The 21,705-nt window shown below is 33.8% G+C and overlaps 1 protein-coding gene across 1 annotated transcript in view; it reads left to right on the top strand.

The window, feature by feature from the left end:
- Nucleotides 1-21,705, top strand: part of LOC143641101 (cadherin-10-like) — a 61,573-nt gene that overhangs the window by 22,790 nt on the left and 17,078 nt on the right. The window contains 3 exon segments of the mRNA XM_077108504.1: nt 8,328-8,515; nt 10,362-10,615; nt 14,245-14,381. Coding sequence (XP_076964619.1) covers nt 8,328-8,515; nt 10,362-10,615; nt 14,245-14,381 — 579 coding nt within the window.

Here is a 21,705-nt window from a genome sequence, read left to right as displayed (position 1 = left end):
GTGGGGCCCCAGGGTTCAAAGCAGTGATTGTGAAAGAAATGAAGTGCAAGCAGTGTTAGTATCAGGAGAAGCGCTGAATATAAAGCACTGCATGTATTATCTAAGAGATCCTTACTATTTTCAAAGCATCAGGCATAGCTCTTCTTTTTGACTAATTGTTTTGGTAGCAGTGAAGCACGCTACTTGGACAGGAAAGGCAAGAATTGATGAGAGTCTGAACTAATGTTGAGGAGAGGAGGGATTTGAGATTATAGTGTATTTAAGGAGGTGATCCACAGGACTTAGAAACCAGGTCGATAAAAGATTTGTGGGATAAAAGGTAAAATATCAATACAAAGATACTTTCACGCTTTCTGCCAGACAAGTCTCTTTGAAGAGAAAGAGATTTCAATTCAATTTGAACATTTTGAATTGAGAGATCTAAAGAAAGACAGTGGGTTATAAATATCTATGACTAGTAAAAAATGACTATCGAAGCTATGTATGTGACACACAAGTGAACACAGACGTGACCAATCTTGGCTAAAGGTTTAGGGTGACCAAAAGTGGGAAAACATACTATTTCCCACATGTGATAAAATCATATGAGTCCAAGAGAAATCAGATATACAGAAATATGTAAAAACTCACTTGCAATATTACAGTTATTCTAAAGGAAACTTGACCTACACCAATCAACTTGGCATTTTGTGTAATGGGATTCAAAGTCCTTCTGTATCATGATACTCTCTAGAACAAACTTGTGTATGTGTGTGTGTGTGTGTGTGTGTGTGTGTGTGTGTTTGTGTGTGGTGTGTGTGTGTGTGTGTTTGTGTGTGTTTGTGTGTGGTGTGTCTGTGTGTTTAAAAAAATGAGGTATGCAAAATTAGGCTGTTGTTTAATAATTTTTAATGAACTTAAAATTTCAGGTGAGACATATTGTCTGTCAGAAGACTGAATAGTACTATATCTATGAATGATTAACTTAAGGTTTATCATAACCTTCCCCAAACCTATATACTTTTTATGTTTGTACACATTGCAATTCTGCGTAACTGTTGATGCCAATTAATGCAGAGACAATTTCAAAGAAATGTATAAAGATAAATTCTAAAAACTATGGGGATCACTGGCAGCCTCTCTGAAAGCTTTGTCATGCTACTTTCCTCAATGGCATAAACAGGAAACTAAGATATTATGAAGAATCTCTGTTTGCTCCAATTTAACTTAAATGCCCAAAGCTAAGTTTTTGATAAGGTCTCCAGGGTTCACAAATATAGGTTTCTCTCTTTCCTCTGATGAGTATCTTCAATTCCAAAGTCTTAACACTTCCTCAGTCTCTAGTGTGACTTTCAATTCTCCTCTGCTTTCTCCTAAATGCCCACTTAGCATTGTGTAATTTCCTTAACTACTCTGCAGTTGCCTCCAAGGAGATTTATCTAGTTTTTAATTTCTTCCTGTTAAGCTCATTAAAAAACATCTTTTAAACATTATACAATGGAATGGTTTATAAACATGCATAATTGTGTCATTTTTCTTGAAGCAAGTATTGTTTGAGATTATTATGCAGCATAGAGATGTTACCATAAGAATGCACACAAAGCAAATAAAAAATTAAACTAATGTTAAATTATTTTGTTGATTCACATGTGTGGTGCTTTTTTATCTCAACTCTGGAAAAGCAGAGCACTCTTATGTAAATGTGAATAGCAACAAGGGCAGGGAACAAAGGATAAAGACAAATTACAGCTCTTTGAACCTCATTGTTTTTGAATCAACAAAACAAAACAGTAGCTATTCGGGGCTAAATTCAAAAACTGAAGGTGAAAATTTGCCTGGCTTCCCCTCTAGCTGATTTCTGCCACTTCTTGTGTGGCTATTAGGGAAGTCTGTGTCACATTTCTTACTTTGCCTGTCTTATGTCTGTCCTCCAATGTTTCTTACACACATTGAGCTATCGATGATTTCAATTCTGGTGAACCAATCTGTAATGTTTTTAATATTCTAGTGAAAAGTCCTATTGATCAAATGTACGGTAGAACAAGTGACTTGAAATATCAGTCTCAAATGTCAGAAGCAGAAAACAACAACAACAACACAGAAATAACTCAAAATCTTTTGAAATCTTTAATAATGACAATTCAGGTGCTGTGCAAAAGCATATTTATTTAAGTAGCCATATACTTTGTTCAGTTTTCAGGGAACCCTCTATGCAACATCACTGTCTAGATTTTTACTTGCTTATTACAATTCTTTGTATGCTTTACAGAAATTGCAATTACCTGTCTCCTCACATTCTTGCCTTGGCCAGAGCATACTTACCAGGAAGAATTATTTATCTGCCCTCAACTTTAAAAGAGAAGCAGATGATTCAATCTGACACCTGAGAATGAATTTAAAACAACTATAAATTGGAATTGATAGGAAAGCATACCACATAATTAAAGAACCATCAACTGTAAGATAAAAAATAAGAAGCATGCAAATAGATGTCTTTAAAGAGAAATTAAACTTAAGATGGGTGACAGGTGCTCCTTTGCCTTAGTCACTGTGTAAGTAACAATCTTTGCACCTTTTCCAGCTCTCCTCTGCTGCATGCCCTATGTGGTAAATGCTCTTGTAGGGAGAACAGACTGACTCTCAATTAAATCAATTTCAGTGAATTTGACAAACTGGGATACTTGTATTCAACACACAGGACATGCAAATAAATAAAGTATGAATAAATCATTCTTCCCTGTGTTTAAAATGTAGAGAAACAGTTTTTAATTTTGAAAAATACTCAATAAATCTTGCCCTAAGAATGGTTTCCAAGTAATTCTGAAAAAGAAGCATTATTAAAGTATACATGTAGGACCCTGAATAAAAGTAGTTATACTGAAATTGACGTGCCATGAAACCAACTGTGATATGTGTACAACATTTTTTTTTCCTTTTTGGTACTGGGAATTGAACCCATGAGTACTTAACCACTGTGCTACATCTGGAGCCATTTTATTATTTATTTTCAGACAGGGTCTCATTAAGTTGCTTATGGCCTTGTTAAATTGCTGAGGCTGGCTTGTGATCCTTCTGCCTCAAACTCCTGAGCTACTGAGATTATAGGCTTGTGCCACTGTGCTCAGCAACATATGTACTTGTAATAAATCTATTTAGATTATTTGACAGAAGACCAAAGTTTTTATTTTGATGAAGGCTCCATCTCAATTGTAGTTTTTCAGAAAAGTACAGAACACCTTGAAAATATTTTAATTAATATCTTTGGAAAAAACAAATATATGTATTTGTAAATATGCATACACCTTTATCCACATATATACTTTCCAACAAATTACTGAGGAAGAATACTGAGAGATCATCATTGCAATTATAACAATACAGTTCTAAAACTTGGGTTCCCCTTAGTGTGAACCAATGGAGCATGAACAATATCCTATTTAAGTCTCAGAAGGTACTAGAAATTAACAGGAATATCACTAATTATAATCAAAATGAAATATACACCTTGTAATGGATATTGTCCTGTACAAATCAAGAAATTAAATAAAATGATAAATAATTTTTGATACTTCACCAGAGCTATAATAGCAAGTTCACAGCAGACCAACTTTCAGAATCTAAGGTTGTGTCTAAGAATACAAAGAAGTCCAAGCTAACATGAAAAAGTAAAAGAAAACATAGAGGCTAGAGTAAGTAGTCATGGTTAAAAATAATTTTATCATCAATTTTGATGACATTAATTACGTGGCAGAAACACTTTAGCCAGGTGACCAAGGTTAACTTCATCAGTCCTAAGAAAAATTGACAGCATGTACTCCCTGACAAGTTATGACATACGGAGAACACATCCCTTTTGGATATATCTCACAAAGGTGCATTGCCTTAATCTACTCATGAGAAAATATCAGACAAACCCAATTTGAAGATACTCTGAAAGAACTGACTAGTGTTCCTGTAAAGTATCAATGGAGTAAAAACAAAGCCCGAACTCACACACTGGAAGTCAGTAAGAAGATGATAACCAAAAGCAAAATGAGATCTCCTAAAGACTAATGGAAAAGATGATGAAATTCAAAGAGTAAGAAATTTGATAGTGAGAAACTAATGTGACTCCATTTTTAAGAAACTGGACTCTACCTCAGAGAAAAGCCTGTCCAAGGAGGGGGTGTGATCCTTGTCCTTGGAAAAACCCACAGAGCACTCGTAGTCACATACCCACCCTGCTGAGTTGTTTGTCTGTAAATAACAGGAGAGGTCCCTGGTGCCAGGTGTCCCTGATTCAGTTAGGCTAGGTGAGGACCCATAGCAACCCCCCTAGCAACCTCCAATCAGCATGAGACAGGGAAAATACTTAGAATGCCAGATGACCCCCAAGTAGTTTATGGTGGTTGATAACAGGTAGTTTAGCACATATACCTCTAATGGCCTAAACCAATCAGTTCAAATGAATCCCCCTATTGTACCAACCAGTCACCCCTACCCAATTTGTTCCCACCATTGAATGTGCTAATCAATGTTAAGAGTTGTTGTTTGATTTTCCCAAAGTATGGAATGATTTGCTGTGTGATGTTGTGACACATAGAGTATCCCCCCAAAATCTATAAAATCTCACTGAACAAAGGACCAGGTCTCACTCCCTAGGACACTGCATAGGGAACAGTTGTGAGTCCAGGCTTGAGATAAAGACTTTTGTGTGATTGCATCGGATTCAGCTCCTGGAGGTCTATTGGGGTCCCACAAATCTGGCATAACAATAGAAAAGTGATTAGAAAAATATTTGGCATAAACTGAACTTTACAATTGAGATTATGAAATATAAAAAATGGACTGAGTATTTACATGTGGTAGACTTGAAAATTTGACCATACTATATTACCCACCAAACACTTATCATTTGCTTTCTTTACCAGGGTTATACTGATCTCATATAGTGAGTTAGAAAACAGTCTTTCCTTTCTGTTCTCTGGAAGACTTTGCATAAAACTAGAATTTTCTGGTCCATGAATTTTCTGTTCTTTGAAAAATGAGCTATTTGTGTCTGAATGGTAGATGATTGTAAAATCATCCTTTACTTCTTCATTAGTAGGATTTGGTATAGTTTAAATTATTTGTATTCATTTTTCAACATACAATATTTCTAATAATTTCTAATTTTCCAATCTTCTGCAGTTGTAGTCTTTTTCTGTAAAATTTTTAATAATAGGTTTTTCTTTTTCTTCCTTTTCCATAAGAAACGTTTCCAGACATTTGATTGTTTTGTAAGGTCTTTAATATAAGAAACAATGTTTTATATTTTTTTTAAAGAGAGAGTGAGAGAGGGAGAGAGAGAGAGAGAGAGAATTTTTTTAATATTTATTTTTTAGTTTTCGGCGGACACAACATCTTTGTTAGTATGTGGTGTTGAGGATCAAACCCGGACCGCACGAATGCCAGGCAAGCGAGCTACCACTTGAGCCACATCCCCAGCCCAATGTTTTATATTTTTAATCTCTTCCTTTTATATGTATCAACTTTATTAGTTTCTATATTTTTTTACTATCTCCTATTTCTTTAGCTTTGTGTTTATGTCATTTTCCTATGTTTCAGGCTTAAACTATTAATTTAATTTCATCTTGTCTTTATTTTTTTATAAGTATACAAATTGATAAATTATCTTCTTTTGGTAGTATTTTCTGTGCACCACATTTTAATTCATTACTTCTTCAATTGTAGGATTTTCTCCTCAACTTGTTTTTTCTTCTTAATTTGAAAATTTATAAGTTAATTTTGATATTTTTCTTTCAAGTTTTTTTCAAGAAAATAAAGATTTTAATTTACCATTTTGTGCTAATGTTTCGCTTGTGGCATAGTCAAAGAGTTTAATAAATACTGTTTTAAAAAATTTACTCAAACTTGCCTCATAAACTAGTCTTTGATCATATTGCAATAAATGCTATCTGCTTAAAAAATATGTAATCTCAAAATGGATATCATTCAGTTTTATGTACATATAAATCAAATCATTCATATTATTTATATTTGTTTTCCAAACATATCATATATTTGTAATTTTGGGGATGGTTACCTGATACTTAGTTGAGAACACATTAGCTTGGCTGAATTTCTTATGTACTGTAGATTTGAAAATAGATAATAAAAATACTAAGGTTTTTAGCAGAGATCAGATTTTAGGCTTTCTAAAACAAATGAAGTTAAACTGTTCACCTTCATAATGAGTTCTTTCTGTATTGTAGTGATCAGTTTTGTATTCTTTTTGTATTGTGATCATTTTTGCATTTCACAAAGGACATTTTTCTGTATTTTAATAGATTGATTTGTTGACTGTATGACATTTAATTTTTTAAAGAAAGTTCTTGAAGTAAGAAGGCTAGAGTTCTAGTTCTGCACTAGAAGATTGATGATACAGGCATATATCAAACAAATAATAAGCAGTTCTATAGATTTAAATGGGTAATTTTTTATGAGGAGGGAAAATGTATTAAACTGAAATAAGAAAAACATGTAGGAAAACCTCAAGGAGAAAGATGTTACTCCTAAGTATAAATTAAGGGAGAGAATGAAAGAGCAAAATTAGGAAAAGTCAGCCTATGGATCTTTTGTTGTACCTTAAGTAAAATGAGAGCAATCATCATATAGTGCTTATAATATTCAGAGGGAAAACATTGGTGAAAAAATGCAACCAGCCTATGTTTTAAGTCCTTGTGGCATACATAAATAGGTATGTAGATAGTATAGTGCCTGGCAATGGAAAGAGGTAAGAAGCACGACTGGGATTACTGCTTCTGACCAGTCTATTTGCAATTAGGTTACTGATGGAATGTTTCTGAGAAGGTCATAGTTGGGCAAGTACTTGAAGGAGGTGATCAAGGGAACCATCCAAATACCCAGAGCTCAGGTGTTCCAAAGTGAAGTGATGAAAAAGGCCTGGAGAGGCAGTAGGAGAGTAGTCACGAAATGAGTTAACTGACTTTCCATAGTGTGATACCAGAGACAGAGAAAAAGGTAAGAAAATACCCTCTGAGACCAACTGGTATGTGATGAAAACTGAGTTCTCACAATGTTCTCCTAGAAAATTACTTTTAAAACTGAGTGAAAGTATTTGCCTGCATTAGGTTCTTACATCTGCCACAGAAATTCCATAGGCTAGGTAGCCTAAAGAAAAGGAAATTTATCATCTCACAGTTCTAGAGGCTAGATTTCTAAAATCATGCTGTCAGCAGGTTTATTTCTTCTGAGCCGCCCCCTGCCCCCAACCCCTTGGCATAACACCATTCCTGAAGCGCTTCACCCATGAAAGTGCTATTTTCTTCTGACAAACTGCATTTTAAATATATTTGGGTAATGGGGAGAGGATTTTACTTGAGGGAAATAGCATGAGAAAAATACATAGAATGATGTTGGAAAGAAAGTAGGGGTCAGAAAAAACTAAATGGTCTTGTTCGATGCAAATCTTTCATGAAAGTGAACAAAAGCCAAATATGTTAGGAAAGATATATGTAGGCAATAACATGACTAGACAAGATGTCTGAACTTTATTATGTATATTAAGGAGAATTACTTAAGGTTTATGAGCAAGAAGGCGCAATAATCAGAACTGTGCTTCCAGTCGATTAACCTGTCAGAAATATGTAGTTTATGACCAGGTGCTAAACATAAATCTCATTAGCAGTAGAGGTTGTTCAAGCTGGAAGCACATCCAGGTACACCAAGGGCTTAGATAAATTCTTGTTTTGCTCTGGAAGGAAAGCGAGTTTGTCAGATTTTAGTGGTTTTTTTTTTTTCTCTGACTCTGAGAAGGGCATCTTGATATTTCTGCCATAGACTTTCCTTTGTTTTTTGTTGTCACAAATAGAAATAAGATTCCTACCTGTTACAGCTGATTTCACTGGAATTTTGGAACGTTCTGTCTTGCAGCTAAAGGAAGAGAAGAAAATTACCAAATACAGCATAGCAAAATTAATTAAATAGAAATAGTCACTGTGTATCCTGTGATTTATTGTGATTGTATAAACACACATAGATATATAACTGCACTCAAAGCAAACGAAAAAAAAGACAGCATGCTTATTTTCAAAACCAGAATTCCTGATACTATTAGAGGTTGGTTCTCAGTATTCATTTTAACACACACACACACACACACACACACACACACACACACACACACACAAGTCAAAGCCCTCATGCTCCTAGACTTTAATAGAATGTTAACCATAATTGGTATACTCAAAGAATGAATCAATCAACATCTAATGTAGAGTTTAAGATTTACAGGATTCTCATATACATTTTACTTCTGAAAATTCTGTTCAGAAATCTCTCTATTCATCTCTTCTTATTCTCTGCAGACACCATTCATCTTCAGGTTCTTGAATCTTCCCCAGTCGGCACAGCTGTTGGAAGTGTGAAAGCAACCGATGCCAACACTGGGAAAAATGCTGAAGTAGAATACCGAATTATTGATGGTGATGGGACTGATATGTTTGACATTATAACTGAGAAGGACACCCAGGAAGGCATCATAACCGTGAAAAAGGTGCTCTGCGTCAGCAGAAAAAAGCATCGTGTGTTTAGAGAGTTGAGGTTTCATTATGTACTTTTCACTCATGCATTATCCATTAAAAGATTTATCACTGCCATGCTTGAATGTAATTCATAGTTTACTTAAGAAGGATATAAAGCCAAAAGCTTCTTAGACATGTTCACTGTGTTTCTATTGATTGAAACATGAGTCTTGAGATTTTACAAAATTTAAAAAGTTAATGTATGTGTGATTATATTTTCAAGTCATATTAATAAAAGGCCACGATAATAACATTGTTTTCTTAAGAAAATGCTTAATAGCTAATAAGATCAATATATCATTATAGTTGGAAGCATAAAATGTAGTACACCATCCAGATTCATGAAGCAATAACTAGAGATGCTAATAAAAACAGAATGGATTGGAACATAATTCAATTGTTCACATTTCCCCTTATGCTATGTAAATTAAACTTTTCTGCTAACATATGTTCAGTGATACAATTTTAAGGTAACCAGTTACGTTATTGTAGGATTAGTGCCATCTAATGAGAAAATGCAGGGAAAATTTAAAAAAAACAATAATTTCTAATGAAATGCCAACCATCAAGTAACCACTGAGGCACTGGTTAATAAGAAAACTATCCTGAGAGTGCATGGCAAGGCAGTAGGTACTCAACCTTCATTAAACAGTGACCAGCAAAGGGCAAAGCAGCTTTATTATTTTCCATGACCAGAATGTATCACTCATGCAAACAGAATCTTGTGCATCTAAAAATGAAAAAGAAAATGGAGGAAGTCTGATTCAGCAATGTCTTCTCTGTTAATAAACCTTATCTTTCAGAGTGAATGTGAGGTGAGAGACATAGTTCTTTATTTGTGACAGTTAAACTATATTGATATTTAAAGCCCCTTTTTTGTTTATTAATGCATCCTCATGCCAACTTGCTATTAAATCTGTGCTCTCTTTTTTTTATGTGTTATTTTTACTTATACGTGACAGTAGAATGTATTTTGGCATGTTATATATACATGAAGTATAATTTCTCATTCTTGTGGTTGTACAGGATATTGTCCTTTCTTATTCCTGAGATTTTCTTTATTTTGACTCTTTCAAGCAAGTATGGAAATTTATCACCAAGATTTTGTAAATTTAAAATTTAAAAAAAATTTTGGTAAGGGGGATTGAACTCAGGAGTACTCAGCCACTGAGCCAAAACCCTAGCGCTATTTTTTTTTTTTTTGATGCTGGGGATTAAACCCAGGGCCTTACACATGCAAAGTAAGCACTCCACTAACTGAGCTATATCCACAGCCCCTCCCAGCCTTATTTGGTATTTTATTTAGAGATAAGGTATCACTGAGTTGCTTAGCACCTCACTTTTGCTGAGGCTGACATTGAACTCACAGTTCTCCTGCCTCAGCCTCCTAAGCTGCTGGGATTAGAGGTGTATGTCACCACACCCAGCTTCACTTTTTTTGCTTAGAAAAATTTAGTAGTACCCAATACCTCAAAACACACATGTGTGCATGCCAACATATACACAATCTGCCAGTCCATTTTTTTTGTAGGGAATCACCACCTATGAGATAGGTTTGAACATCTAGCCCATTTTTTTGCAAGGTTTAAAATCTCATTTTCTTAAGTTCCAAAGTGTTACATTTTGAATATATAAAAAGTAAAAATTGAATCCTAAACAATATTTCAGGATTATATAATTATCTGTGCTACTTTCTAAACTTATTAATAAGCAAATCAAATGCATTCAACCTGGATTTTAAAAATCATTCTCTAACTTGAAATGAGCATGTCATACAATTCCCCTCACTTTAATTGAATGACATTTGTCTTTTTACAGCCACTTGACTATGAGAGCCGGAGACTTTACATGCTGAAGTTTGAAGCAGAAAATACCCATGTGGACCCACGTTTTTATTATCTAGGACCATTCAAAGATACCACAATTGTGAAAATCTCTATAGAAGATATAGATGAACCTCCTGTTTTCAGCAGGTCCTCCTACCTCTTTGAGGTTCATGAAGATATTGAAGTGGGCACAATAATCGGGACTGTAATGGCAAGGGATACAGACTCTGCTTCCAGCCCCATTAGGTAATTATGCCTGTGTTTGAGATGAAACAGAAGAAATTGAAATTCACATAGAGATTATGAAATTCTATTTGAAACATTTAATGCAGTAAAATACTACAGGAGTTTTTCTGTAAGTTATACATAAATTTGGTGAGCCCAGTGTTTAAGGTAAATTGGCTTTAAATATCTGGGAGCAGGTGTGCACAAGGGTTATAGCTTATTCTTATCATATTCTATAGACTGAAGTCTGGCTTGTATCATCTGTTTGTCTCCTTAAAGTGTTTGTTGTTTTCTGGGGGAAACGAGGTACTGGGGATTGTACTCAGAGGCACTCAACCACTGCCATATCCCCAGCCTATTTTGTATTTTATTTAGAGACAGGGTCTCAATGAGTTGCTGAAGCTGGCTTTGAACTCTTCCTGTGTCAACCTCCCACTAGGATTACAAATGTACATCCCTGTTCCTGGGCTCAAGAATACTTTTTTAGATGTACATTCACGTTGCAACCAAGCCATGATATTTGTATGTGAGATAAATATAAACGGTTAAAAATAATGTGATTGTGTTATAATTCAGTTTTCTCATAATTTTTACAAATTGTACTTATACTCTAGTCATCAAAGAAGGGAATTTTTGCATTGTTTTTGGTTTTTGGCTTTGTTGTTGTTGTTGTTGTTTAGCTGTCTCAAAAAATGCAATATCAGTCACTCAACATTTTTCTTTATTATGGCAATCAAAACACGTGAGATGTGATAGACACATAAAAATGAGAAAGACTCAAAGTTTGCATTGATATTTGCACTGATATAGCAAGGAAACACAGATATACCTAATATTCATCATCAAAGTGAGCGCTTACTTTAGTCTGTTTTTCCATCATGTGTTCTGGATTTCATTTGTTTCTTTAATTCTCAGCAGGTTGATTTTGCTTCCACATGAGCTAGTAAAGTATGAGTTTAAAGGTTTGCTGTACAATTTCTGTATGTACTCATGACTCATTCACCTGACTCTGGTCAGACTTACTTTGAAAATTCTATAAATTCTGCCAACTTTCAAGTGAAGTCATACTATATACAGTGACAAATGTATGTGTGGTTTTATTTAATTATATAATTATGCATAAATACTATTTCTTGGATTGATGTGCAGCATCACAGTTTACATGCTGCAGAAGAAAACTGTACATAATATTCACATATTACTCCAATTGCCAGCAGGACTTCCCTATGAATATCACCCCTCCGGTCCACTTGTCTTCATCTAAGTGGCTGCATTCCCTGAATTTTTCTTTAAGCTTTAAAATAACTAATATACATGTTTAATTTTACCCCTTAAATACTTACCAAGCATTTTCTTGGCAGAAATTCTAACTAACATCAGCCGTCTCTGTTCTGGATCCCTGATTTCAAAATGGTCCTTTTAAAAAATGATACATCAGAGTTTTGATGATACAAAATCAAGTTGACTAGTATTAAGTACTGATATAAAGATATATCTCCACAAAGTGAAATATACATTCCATCCTCACATAGATTGATGGCTATTTTATATTAAAATCTATATGTAGATACTTAAAAACACAATAAATATAATATTTAATGAAAACACAAATCAAAGAACCAGGAAGAGTCCATTCATGCATAGAATATACAATGCCAATAGGTATGGCTTTGTGTCACCTTGTTGTAGAAAGTAGGAAGGCATACTCTTATATCTTATTATTTTTGTAGAACAAGCAGATACAATGTATACACGTGATATACTATATTATGTATATAATCAAATAAATATAAACATTGTGGATAAGTATGCACATATATGTAGTAAATTTATATATTCTACAGGTTCTGCATCTACCAATTCAAACAAAATCAATGGAAAGTTTTTGGAAAGATATTGTTTGTACTGAATGTATGAAGACATTTTTCTTGTCATTATTTCCCAAATAGTATAGCACAATAATTACTTGTGTAGGGTATGGCATTTATCTTATATTAGGTATTATAAACAATCTAGAAATGATTTAAAGGAGAATGTGCATTGGTTCTAATCCCCAGTGGATATAAAAGGACAATTTTATATATTCAAAGAAATAAAATATCCTTGCAAGTTTAATGTATTTATGTCATCATTCTGGACATGTTACAAATTATGTCATATATCCTTAATGGTAATGCAGTAATCAAAAAGTTTTACTGAAAACATGTATCTTGGAAAAGATTTTAAAAGAAAAATGAAAGTTAACATATAATTTGGTGATTAAGAATCAGAAAATAAAATTATATTTTGAATAATATTTGAAAAAGAAGGGCTGTAGTTTCTCTACATTTTCAAGATAATATCACATAATACTCTAAATCTTATTATTGCTTCTTTAAACTGAACTGCAAAAAACTAATTAAGAAAAACACAAAAACTGTGTTTGGCAAAATCATGATACATGATAACAAAAGCTTTCTATTAATGTACATATTTCAACTTCACATCACATTTCTATATAAATAAGGGAACTTCTATTTGCCAAAATTCCTAATAATTCTGTCATTCTTTCTTACATTGGATAAATATTGTAGATAACCATATCAGATGTTAACATATTATTCAAGGAGTTTTCATTCCATTGGAGAAGAATATGAAAATCAAATAATATTCACTAACTGCCTACTAAAGTTACAGTAGTAGATATATTATGATAGTGGTCAGTAGGCACATTGTTTTCAAGTTTAAATTCCTGTTTTAGATTTGGAATGAAACAAATTCCAAATACATGAGATAAATGACAGATATAGTTGTACAGTTACTTTAGGTAGGAAGCAGATAGATTCTTGAAATTTAGGTGATCTTGGAAGACTATAAGGAGGAGATAAAATGTATGTTGGGTCTTTCAGTAGTAAACTAATTTTGTCAATCTGGTGTAAAATTTGGGAATTATTCTAGATATAGGGATAAAATTATTTGCTTTATTTGTGAAGGCTAAAACATGTAGTGTGTTTTTTTTTTAAATGGGATTTATCCCAATGACATAATTAAGATTGAAAAACCTGGTATTAGGTTTCAGAATGATATACAATACAATGCCACAATAACCAATTGCTGCCTATTTTAATGCAGATGTATGAAGATTTCTCATCTGGAATTATACTATTTTAAAGTTATACATTTTATAACACATGTGGTTAGAAACTGAAGCTATGTATATATCATACTCTGAAGCTCCAAAACACCATTAGTTGATGCCCAACCAGTTTGATGAACCTACTGTTATCTCCAATTTTGTCATTAAGGAAAATCTGAGCTTCTGGGATTGATCTGTTGCAATGGATTACTGCAGTAATTCTCCACTACTAAATAAAGCAATGTAACCACATGTAATGCATACTATGTTGTGGTCAAATATATCAATATTAGTTCACATGAAAATAGACAATGATTTTAAGAGCAGAGATTGTAGAAGACTAGCATTTTAATACAGAACCAAGTACTTGGAGAGAGTGTATTTCTGTGATTAACTCATGAAACTCTACAATCTAGATCAGTACTGTGTTTCTTCTGATAATTATTAGTAATATGTGTGTCTTTTAATTTTCCCATTTTCTCCTGTAACACTTCAATAACACTGCCATGTGCTTTTCTTTGGCCTCTATGTTCAGATTTTCTTTGGATCGCCATACTGACCTTGATCGGATCTTTAACATACATTCTGGAAATGGATCGCTTTACACATCAAAACCACTTGACCGTGAACTATCTCAATGGCACAATCTTACTGTCATAGCTGCTGAAATCAGTAAGATGACTTTATGTCTATAATACATATTTATGTTTATAATTCTGTATATTTTAGTTTTGTATATTTAACATATATTTATAGATTTAATTATATACTAAAATAATTCATTCATTGCTTATACAAATCATACAAATTATAGTTTTTGTTCTAAGAAATTTATATTTATTTTATTTATCTTTAAAATTTATTTATATATGACAGCAGAATGCATTATAATTCTTATTAAACATATAGAGTACAATTTTTTATATCTCTGGTTGTATACAAAGTATATTCACAACAATTCATGTCTTCATACATGTTACTTTGGATAATAATGATCATCACATTGCACCATCATTTATAACCCCATGCCCCCTCCCTTCCCTTTCAACCCCTCTGCCCTATCTAGAGTTCGTCTGTACCTCCCATGCTCCCTCTTCCTACCCCACTATGAATCAGCCTCCTTGTATCAAATAAAACTTTCAGTGTTTGATGGTTTGGGATTGGCAAATTTCACTTAGCATTATCTTCTCTAATTCCATCAATTTACCTGAAAATGCCATGATTTTATTCACTTTTATTGATGAATAATATTCCATTTTTATCCATTCATCTATTAAAGGGCATCTAGTTGATTCCACAGTTTAGCTATTGTGAATTGTGCTGCTATAAACATTGATGTGGATGTGTCCCTATAGTATGCTGTTTTTAAGTCCTTTGGATACAGACCAAGGAGAGGGATAGCTGGGTCAAATAGAGGGTACATTTCCAATTGTCCAAAGATTCTCCGTACTGCTTTCCATATTGGCTGTCCCAATTTGCAGTCTCACCAGCAGTGTATGAGTATACATTTTTTCCCACATCCTCGCCAGAACTTATTGTTGTGTGTCTTCATAATAGCTGCCATTCTGACTGGAGTGAGATGAAATCTTAAAGTGGTTTTGATTTGCATTTCTCTAATTGCTAGAGATAATGAACATTTTTCATATATTTGTTGATTGATTGTATATCTTCTTCTGAGAAGTGTCTGTTCAGGTCCTTGGCCCATTTATTGATAGGGTTATTTGGGTTTTTTTGATGTTTCACTTTTTGAGTTCTTTATATACCCTAGAGATTAGTGATCTGATATGTGAGGGATACAGATTTGCTCTCAGGATGTAGGCTCTGTATTCACCTCACAGATTGTTTCTTTTGCTGAGAAGAAACTTTTTAGTTTGAGTCCATCCCATTTATTGATTCTTGATTTTAATTATTGTGCCACCAGAGTATTATTAAGGAAGTTGGGGCTTAATCCCACATCATGGAGATTAGGGCCTACTTTTTCTAATATTATATGCAGAGTCTCTGGTTGTATTCCTAAGCCCTTGATCCATTTTGACTTGAGTTTCGTGCATGGTGTGAGATAGGGGTTTAACTTCATTTTGTTGCATATGGATTTTCAGTTTTCCTAGTACCATTTGTTCAACAGGCTATCTTTTCTCCAATGCATGTTGTTGGCACATTTGTCTAATATAAGAGAATTGTAATTTTGTGGGTTAATCTCTATGTCATCTATTCTGTACCATTGGTCTACCAGTCTGTTTTGGTGCCAATACTATGCTGTTTTTGTTACTATTTCTCTATCCTATATAGTTTAAGGTCTGGGATAGTTATGCTACCTGCTTCACTCTTCCTGTTAAGGATTGCTTTAGCTATTCTGGGCTTTTTATTTTTCCAGATGAATTTTATAACTGCTTTTTCTATTTCTATGAAGAATGTCTTGGGGATTTTGATCAGAATTGCATTAAATCTGTAGAGTGCTTTTGGAAGTATGGTCATCTTGATAATATTAAGTCTGTCTATCTAAGAGCAAGGTAGATCTTCTCATCTTCTAAGGCTTTCTTTGACTTCATTCTTTAGGGTTCTGTAATTTTCATTATATGGATCTTTTACCTCCTTCATTAAATTCATTCCAAATTTTTTGAGGCTACTGAGAATGGGGTAGTTTTCTTCATTTCCCTTTCTGAGGATTTGTCACTGATATACAGAAATGTCTTTTATTTATGGGCATTGATTTTATATCCTGATACTTTGTTGAATTCATTTACTGATTCTAGAAGTTTTCTGGTGGAACTTTTAGGGTCTTCTAGGTACAGAATCACATCATCAGCAAAGAGTGCCAATTTGAGTTCTTCTTTTCCTATGTGTATCCTTTAATTTCTTTTATCTGTTTAATTCGTCTGGCCAGTGTTTCAAGAACTATGTTAAATAGAAGGGATGAAAGTGGGCATCCCTGTCTTGTTCCAGTTTTTAGAGGGAATGACTTCAATTTCTCTTCATTTAGAATGATGTTGGCCTGGGGCTTAGCATAGATAGCCTTTAGGATATAGAGATATGTTCTTGTTATACCTAGTTTTTCCACTGTTTTGAACATAAATGTGTGCTATATTTTGTCAAATGCTTTTTCTGAGTCTATTGAGATGATCATATGATTCTTATCTTTCATTCTATTGATGTGATAAATTATATTTATTGATTTTCATGTGTTGAACTAACCTTGCATTCCTGGATGAATCCTACTTGATCGTCGTGCATGATCTTTTTGATATGTTTTTGAATTCGATTTGCCAGAATTTTATTTAGAATTTTTGCATCTGTATTCATTAGAGATATTGGTCTGAAATTTTCTTTTGTTGATGTGTCTTTGCCTGGTTTTGGAATCAGAGTGATATTGGCATCATACAATGAGTTTTGAATTGCTGCCTCTTTTTCTATTTCCTCAAATGAATTGAAGAGTATTGGTATTAGTTTTTCTTTAAAGGTCTTATGTAGAACTTGGCTGTGTATCTGTCCAGTCTTGGGCTTTTCTCGATTGGTAGACTTGTGATGATGTCTGCTATTTTATCACTTGAAATTGAGCTGTTTAAATTCTGTGTATCATCCTGATTCAATTTGGGCAAATTATATAACTCTAGAAATTTGTCAATGCCTTCAATATTTTCTATTTTATTGGAGTGCAAGTTTTCAAAATAATTTCTAATTGTCTTCTATATTTCTGTAGTGTCTGTTGTGATATTTTCTTTTTCATCATGAATGTTAGTGATTTGGGTTTTCTCTCTTCTTCTCTTTGTTAGCATGGCTAAGGGTCTATCAGTTTTATTTATTTTTTCAAACAACCAACTTTTTGTTCTTGTCAATTTTTTCATTTTTTTATTTTGTTTCAATTTCATTCATTTCAGCTCTGATTTTAATTATTTCCTATCTTCTGCTGCTTTTGGTGTTGATTTGTTCTTCTTTTTCTAGGGCTTTGAGATGTATGTTAAGTCATTTATTTGTTGACGTTTTCTTATTTTAAGAAACGAACTCCATGCAATGAACTTTCCTCTTAGAACTGCTTTCATAGTGTCCCAGAGATTTTGATATGTTATATCTGTGTTCTCATTCACCTCTAAAATTTTTTAAATCTCCTCCTTGGTGTCTTCTGTAGCCCACTGTTCATTCAGTAGCATGTTATTTAGTCACCAGGTGTTGGAGTGGATTTTATTTCTTATTTTATCATTGATTTCTAATTTCATTCCATTATGATCTGACGAAATGCAGGGTAGTAGCTCTACTTTTATATATTTGCTAAGATTTACTTTGTAGCATAGTATATGGTCTATTTTAGAGAATGATCCATGTGCTTCTGGGAAGAAGTGTATTCTCTCTTTGAAGGATGAAATATTCTATATATGTCAGTTAAGTCTAAGTTACTGATTGTATTATTGAGTTCCATAGTTTCTTTGTTCAGCTTTTGTTTGGAAGATCTATCTAGTGATGAAAGAGGTGTGTTAAAGTCACCCAAAATTATTGTCTTGTGGTCTAGTTGACTTTTAAACTTGAGAAAATTTTGTTTGTTGAATGTAGATGCTCCATTGTTTGGGGCATATATATTTATAATTGTTAATTCTTGTTGGTGCATGGTTCCTGTGAGCAGTATATAGTGTCCTTCTTTATCCTTTTTGATTGACTTTAGTTTGAAGTTTACTTTATTTGATATAAGGATGAAAACTCTTGCTTGCTTCCACAGTCCATGTAACTGTTATGATTTTTCCCAACCATTTAATTTCAGTCTGTGGATGTCTTTTTCTAGGAGATGAGTGTCTTGGAGGCAGCATATTGTTGGGTCTTTCTTTTTCTTTTTTTAATCCAATCTGCTGATCTATGTCTTTTGATTGGTGAGTTTAGGCCATTAACATTCAGTATTATTATTGAGACATGATTTGTATTCCCAAAAATTTTTGTTCTTGTTTATTTTTGGTATTTAATGTGACTTGGAATCTCGTCTGATTAGATTTTCCTTTAGTGTAATCCCTCTCTCTGCTGATTTTCAACATTGTTTTTCATTTTCTCTTCTTGGAATATTTTGCTGCAGATGTTCTGTAGTGCAGGCTTTCTAGTTGTAAACTCTTAACTTTTAGTTTATCATGGAAGATTTTTATTTCATCATCAAATCTAAAGCTTAGTTTTGTTGGATATAAGATTCTTGGTTGGCATCCATTTTCTTTCGGAGCTTGGTATATGTTGTTCCATGATCTCCTGGCCTTGAGGGTCTGGGTTCAAAAATCTGCTGATATTTGAATTTGTCTCCCACTATGTGTGATCTGATTCCTCTCTCTTGCAGCTTTTAAGATTCTATCCTTATTCTGTATCCTAGGTGTTTTCATTATAATGTATCTTGGTGTAGATTGATTGTGATTTTGTACATTTGGTGTCCTGTAAGGATCTTGTATTTGTTTTTATCAACTCGCTCTTCACGCTTGGAAAATTTTCTGATATTAGTTCATTGACGAGATTGTGCATTCCTTTGGTTTGAAACTCTGTGCCTTCCTCTTTCCCAATAACTCTTAGATTTGGTCTTTTCATGCTGTCCCATGATTATTGGATGTTCTGTTTATGGTTTCTAACTATCTTTACTGAGTGATCAACTTTATTTTCTGGATTGTATAATTTGTCTCCATTGTCTGTATTCTTTTTTCCAAGTGATCTAGTCTGTTGGCTATGCTTTCTACTGAGTTTTTTATTTGATTTATTGTATCCTTCATTTCAAGGATTTTTGACTTTTTTTTTCCAGAATCTTTCTCTTGAAGTCATCTTTTGCTACCTGTATTTGCTCTCTTATCTCACTGTTGGAGTGATCAATTTTTTTCCTGTATTTTCTCATTTAAGTTATTCTTTAATTCACAGATATTTTAACTATCAATCTTCTGAACTCCTTCTCTGACATTTCATCAACTTCGCTGTCCATTGGTTCTGTTATTATGTCCTGGTTTGTTTGGGGCACTTTCCTCACTTGTTTTTTCATGTTCTCTCTGTGTTTTCCTTTCTTGCAGTGTGGATATGAAATATTACAATTTCTTTCCTATATTCTTTTAGTACCTATGCAGATTGTCTGTACCTCACCTTGATGTTGGGCTTCCAGACCCTGCTGGTGTCCCTAAATGCATACTACTGCATCCTGGATCTGTGCAAGTTAGAGTGGTTGAATCTGGGCCTCTGGGCTTAATCTCCCTAGTAGTCTACTTGTCAGAAGGGGAGTTCCTGCGTCACAGGCTAGTCTCTGGCAGGTGTCTGGCCCCACCTGAAAGGTGGGGGTCGGGGGGGGAGTTACCAGGCCGGCTGTGAGCCTGGGTCTCTCAAAGACTGGTGTGGGTGCATCTGGGCCACTAGGCTTGGCCTCCCATGGTAGTCAACTGGTTGGAAGGCACACTAGTCTGCTGGTGGGAAGAGTCAGTCCTAAGTCAGAGGCTAGGCTCTGGTGAGTGTCTGCCTTGCAAGGGAGGCGTAGACTGGCTCCCCTGTGAGCCTGAATTCCACACAGGCAGGTCTACGAATTATAGTTTTAGTTGAAATCTTAAATTGATTCCTCAAAAACCTATTTTTTTCAGTATTTCTTTTAGATATATGCTGAGGAATGACTATAGGTATTGTAAAAGAAGCAAAATTGCATTTATGCTATCTTAGAATTTTTTTTACCATGTCTGAAAATTAAATTGATATTATGGCAGATTAAGAGGAGAAAGGTACACACATTTACTTAAGATTTATGTAATAAGGAGCATTCTTAAGGAAATGAGGAACCAAAAAAAGTTGCAAAGCCTGAATACTTTTGAATTAAGATGAACAAAAAGGGGCAATAGTGAAAAAATAACTAAATATTTACAGAATGTTAATTTTTGTTTGTTTTTGTACAGAATTTTCTCTGTTTCAATTGCCTGTCCTCCTCAATATTAAGAATGTCATTTTCTTCATGATATGTAAGAATACTTTTCATATAAGAGTTTTTTCTTCTGCTTTCAGGAAAAAAAAGGAAAGGTTCAGAGTATCCTTCTTGTACATTCTATTTATACTATTGTATTTTATGTTATCTTATATTACAGTCCTGGGGATTGAATCCAGGGCCTTTCACATGCTAGGCAAGTGCTCTACCCCTGAGCTATATCCTCAACCTTGATTTTCTCTTTTTCTTTCTTTCTTACTTTTTTTCTTTTTTTTCTTAATGTCTTTGGGTCAATGTAATCCTTATAGCAAAATGATTTATTTTAGCATATTCTGCTACTCTAAAGTATCTGTAAATCTAACATTTATTGTTAACTAATAACATTCAAGTAGAATGGATACTGCAAATTTTCTCTTTTGAGGAAACAACTGAGATGTTAAATTTTTACATCAACACTATTATTGTGAATCTGTGATAAACCAGGTATGGGTTATGATTCTAAGAATTTTAAATTACATTTAATCTTGCTAATATATTAAATTGCCTCATTTAAATGAGAAGAAACTAAAACTAAAAATCTGGAGATTTTTGAAACTTTCTGAAATAATGCTAGAGGTAGTAAATTGGGACTTAAGACAGGTTATTCCAGTTCTAGCTCTAATCATTCTACACATAATTTACAAAATTTCTTCAAACTCTAAACAGAGATCAAGGATTCAAACCCCGCTCTTTCTTTAGTTGCAAAAGGTGTTGCCTGAACACAGGATGGCCAGCATCATTTATGGAACTCATTTTCAAGTTGAAATGACAGATGGCCTATTCAAAAAGTATTAAGAAATTCAACAGTAGCTTCTTCAGTCTAGTGTGGGGTTCTTTAAGATGGGCGGTCCTGGTCAACAGGTGAAATCACATGTTCAGGTCTCACAAACCTGCTCCATTTCTGATTACATACTGAGACAAACATGAAGCAGTGCAATTCAAACTGCTTTAAAAATAAATATTCATCAGGAGTTAAGTCATGGTCAGATAGCAAGCTGGTAATTTCCATATCTGAAATACTAAGCTGAATCCTCAAATAGGTATCAAGGTCAAGTTATTTGA

Source organism: Callospermophilus lateralis, unplaced genomic scaffold (assembly GCF_048772815.1).
Source record: "Callospermophilus lateralis isolate mCalLat2 unplaced genomic scaffold, mCalLat2.hap1 Scaffold_84, whole genome shotgun sequence".
Lineage (NCBI taxonomy): Eukaryota > Metazoa > Chordata > Mammalia > Rodentia > Sciuridae > Callospermophilus > Callospermophilus lateralis.
The sequence above is the reverse complement of the archived record's forward strand: the minus strand, read 5'-3'. Positions and strand labels throughout refer to the sequence as shown.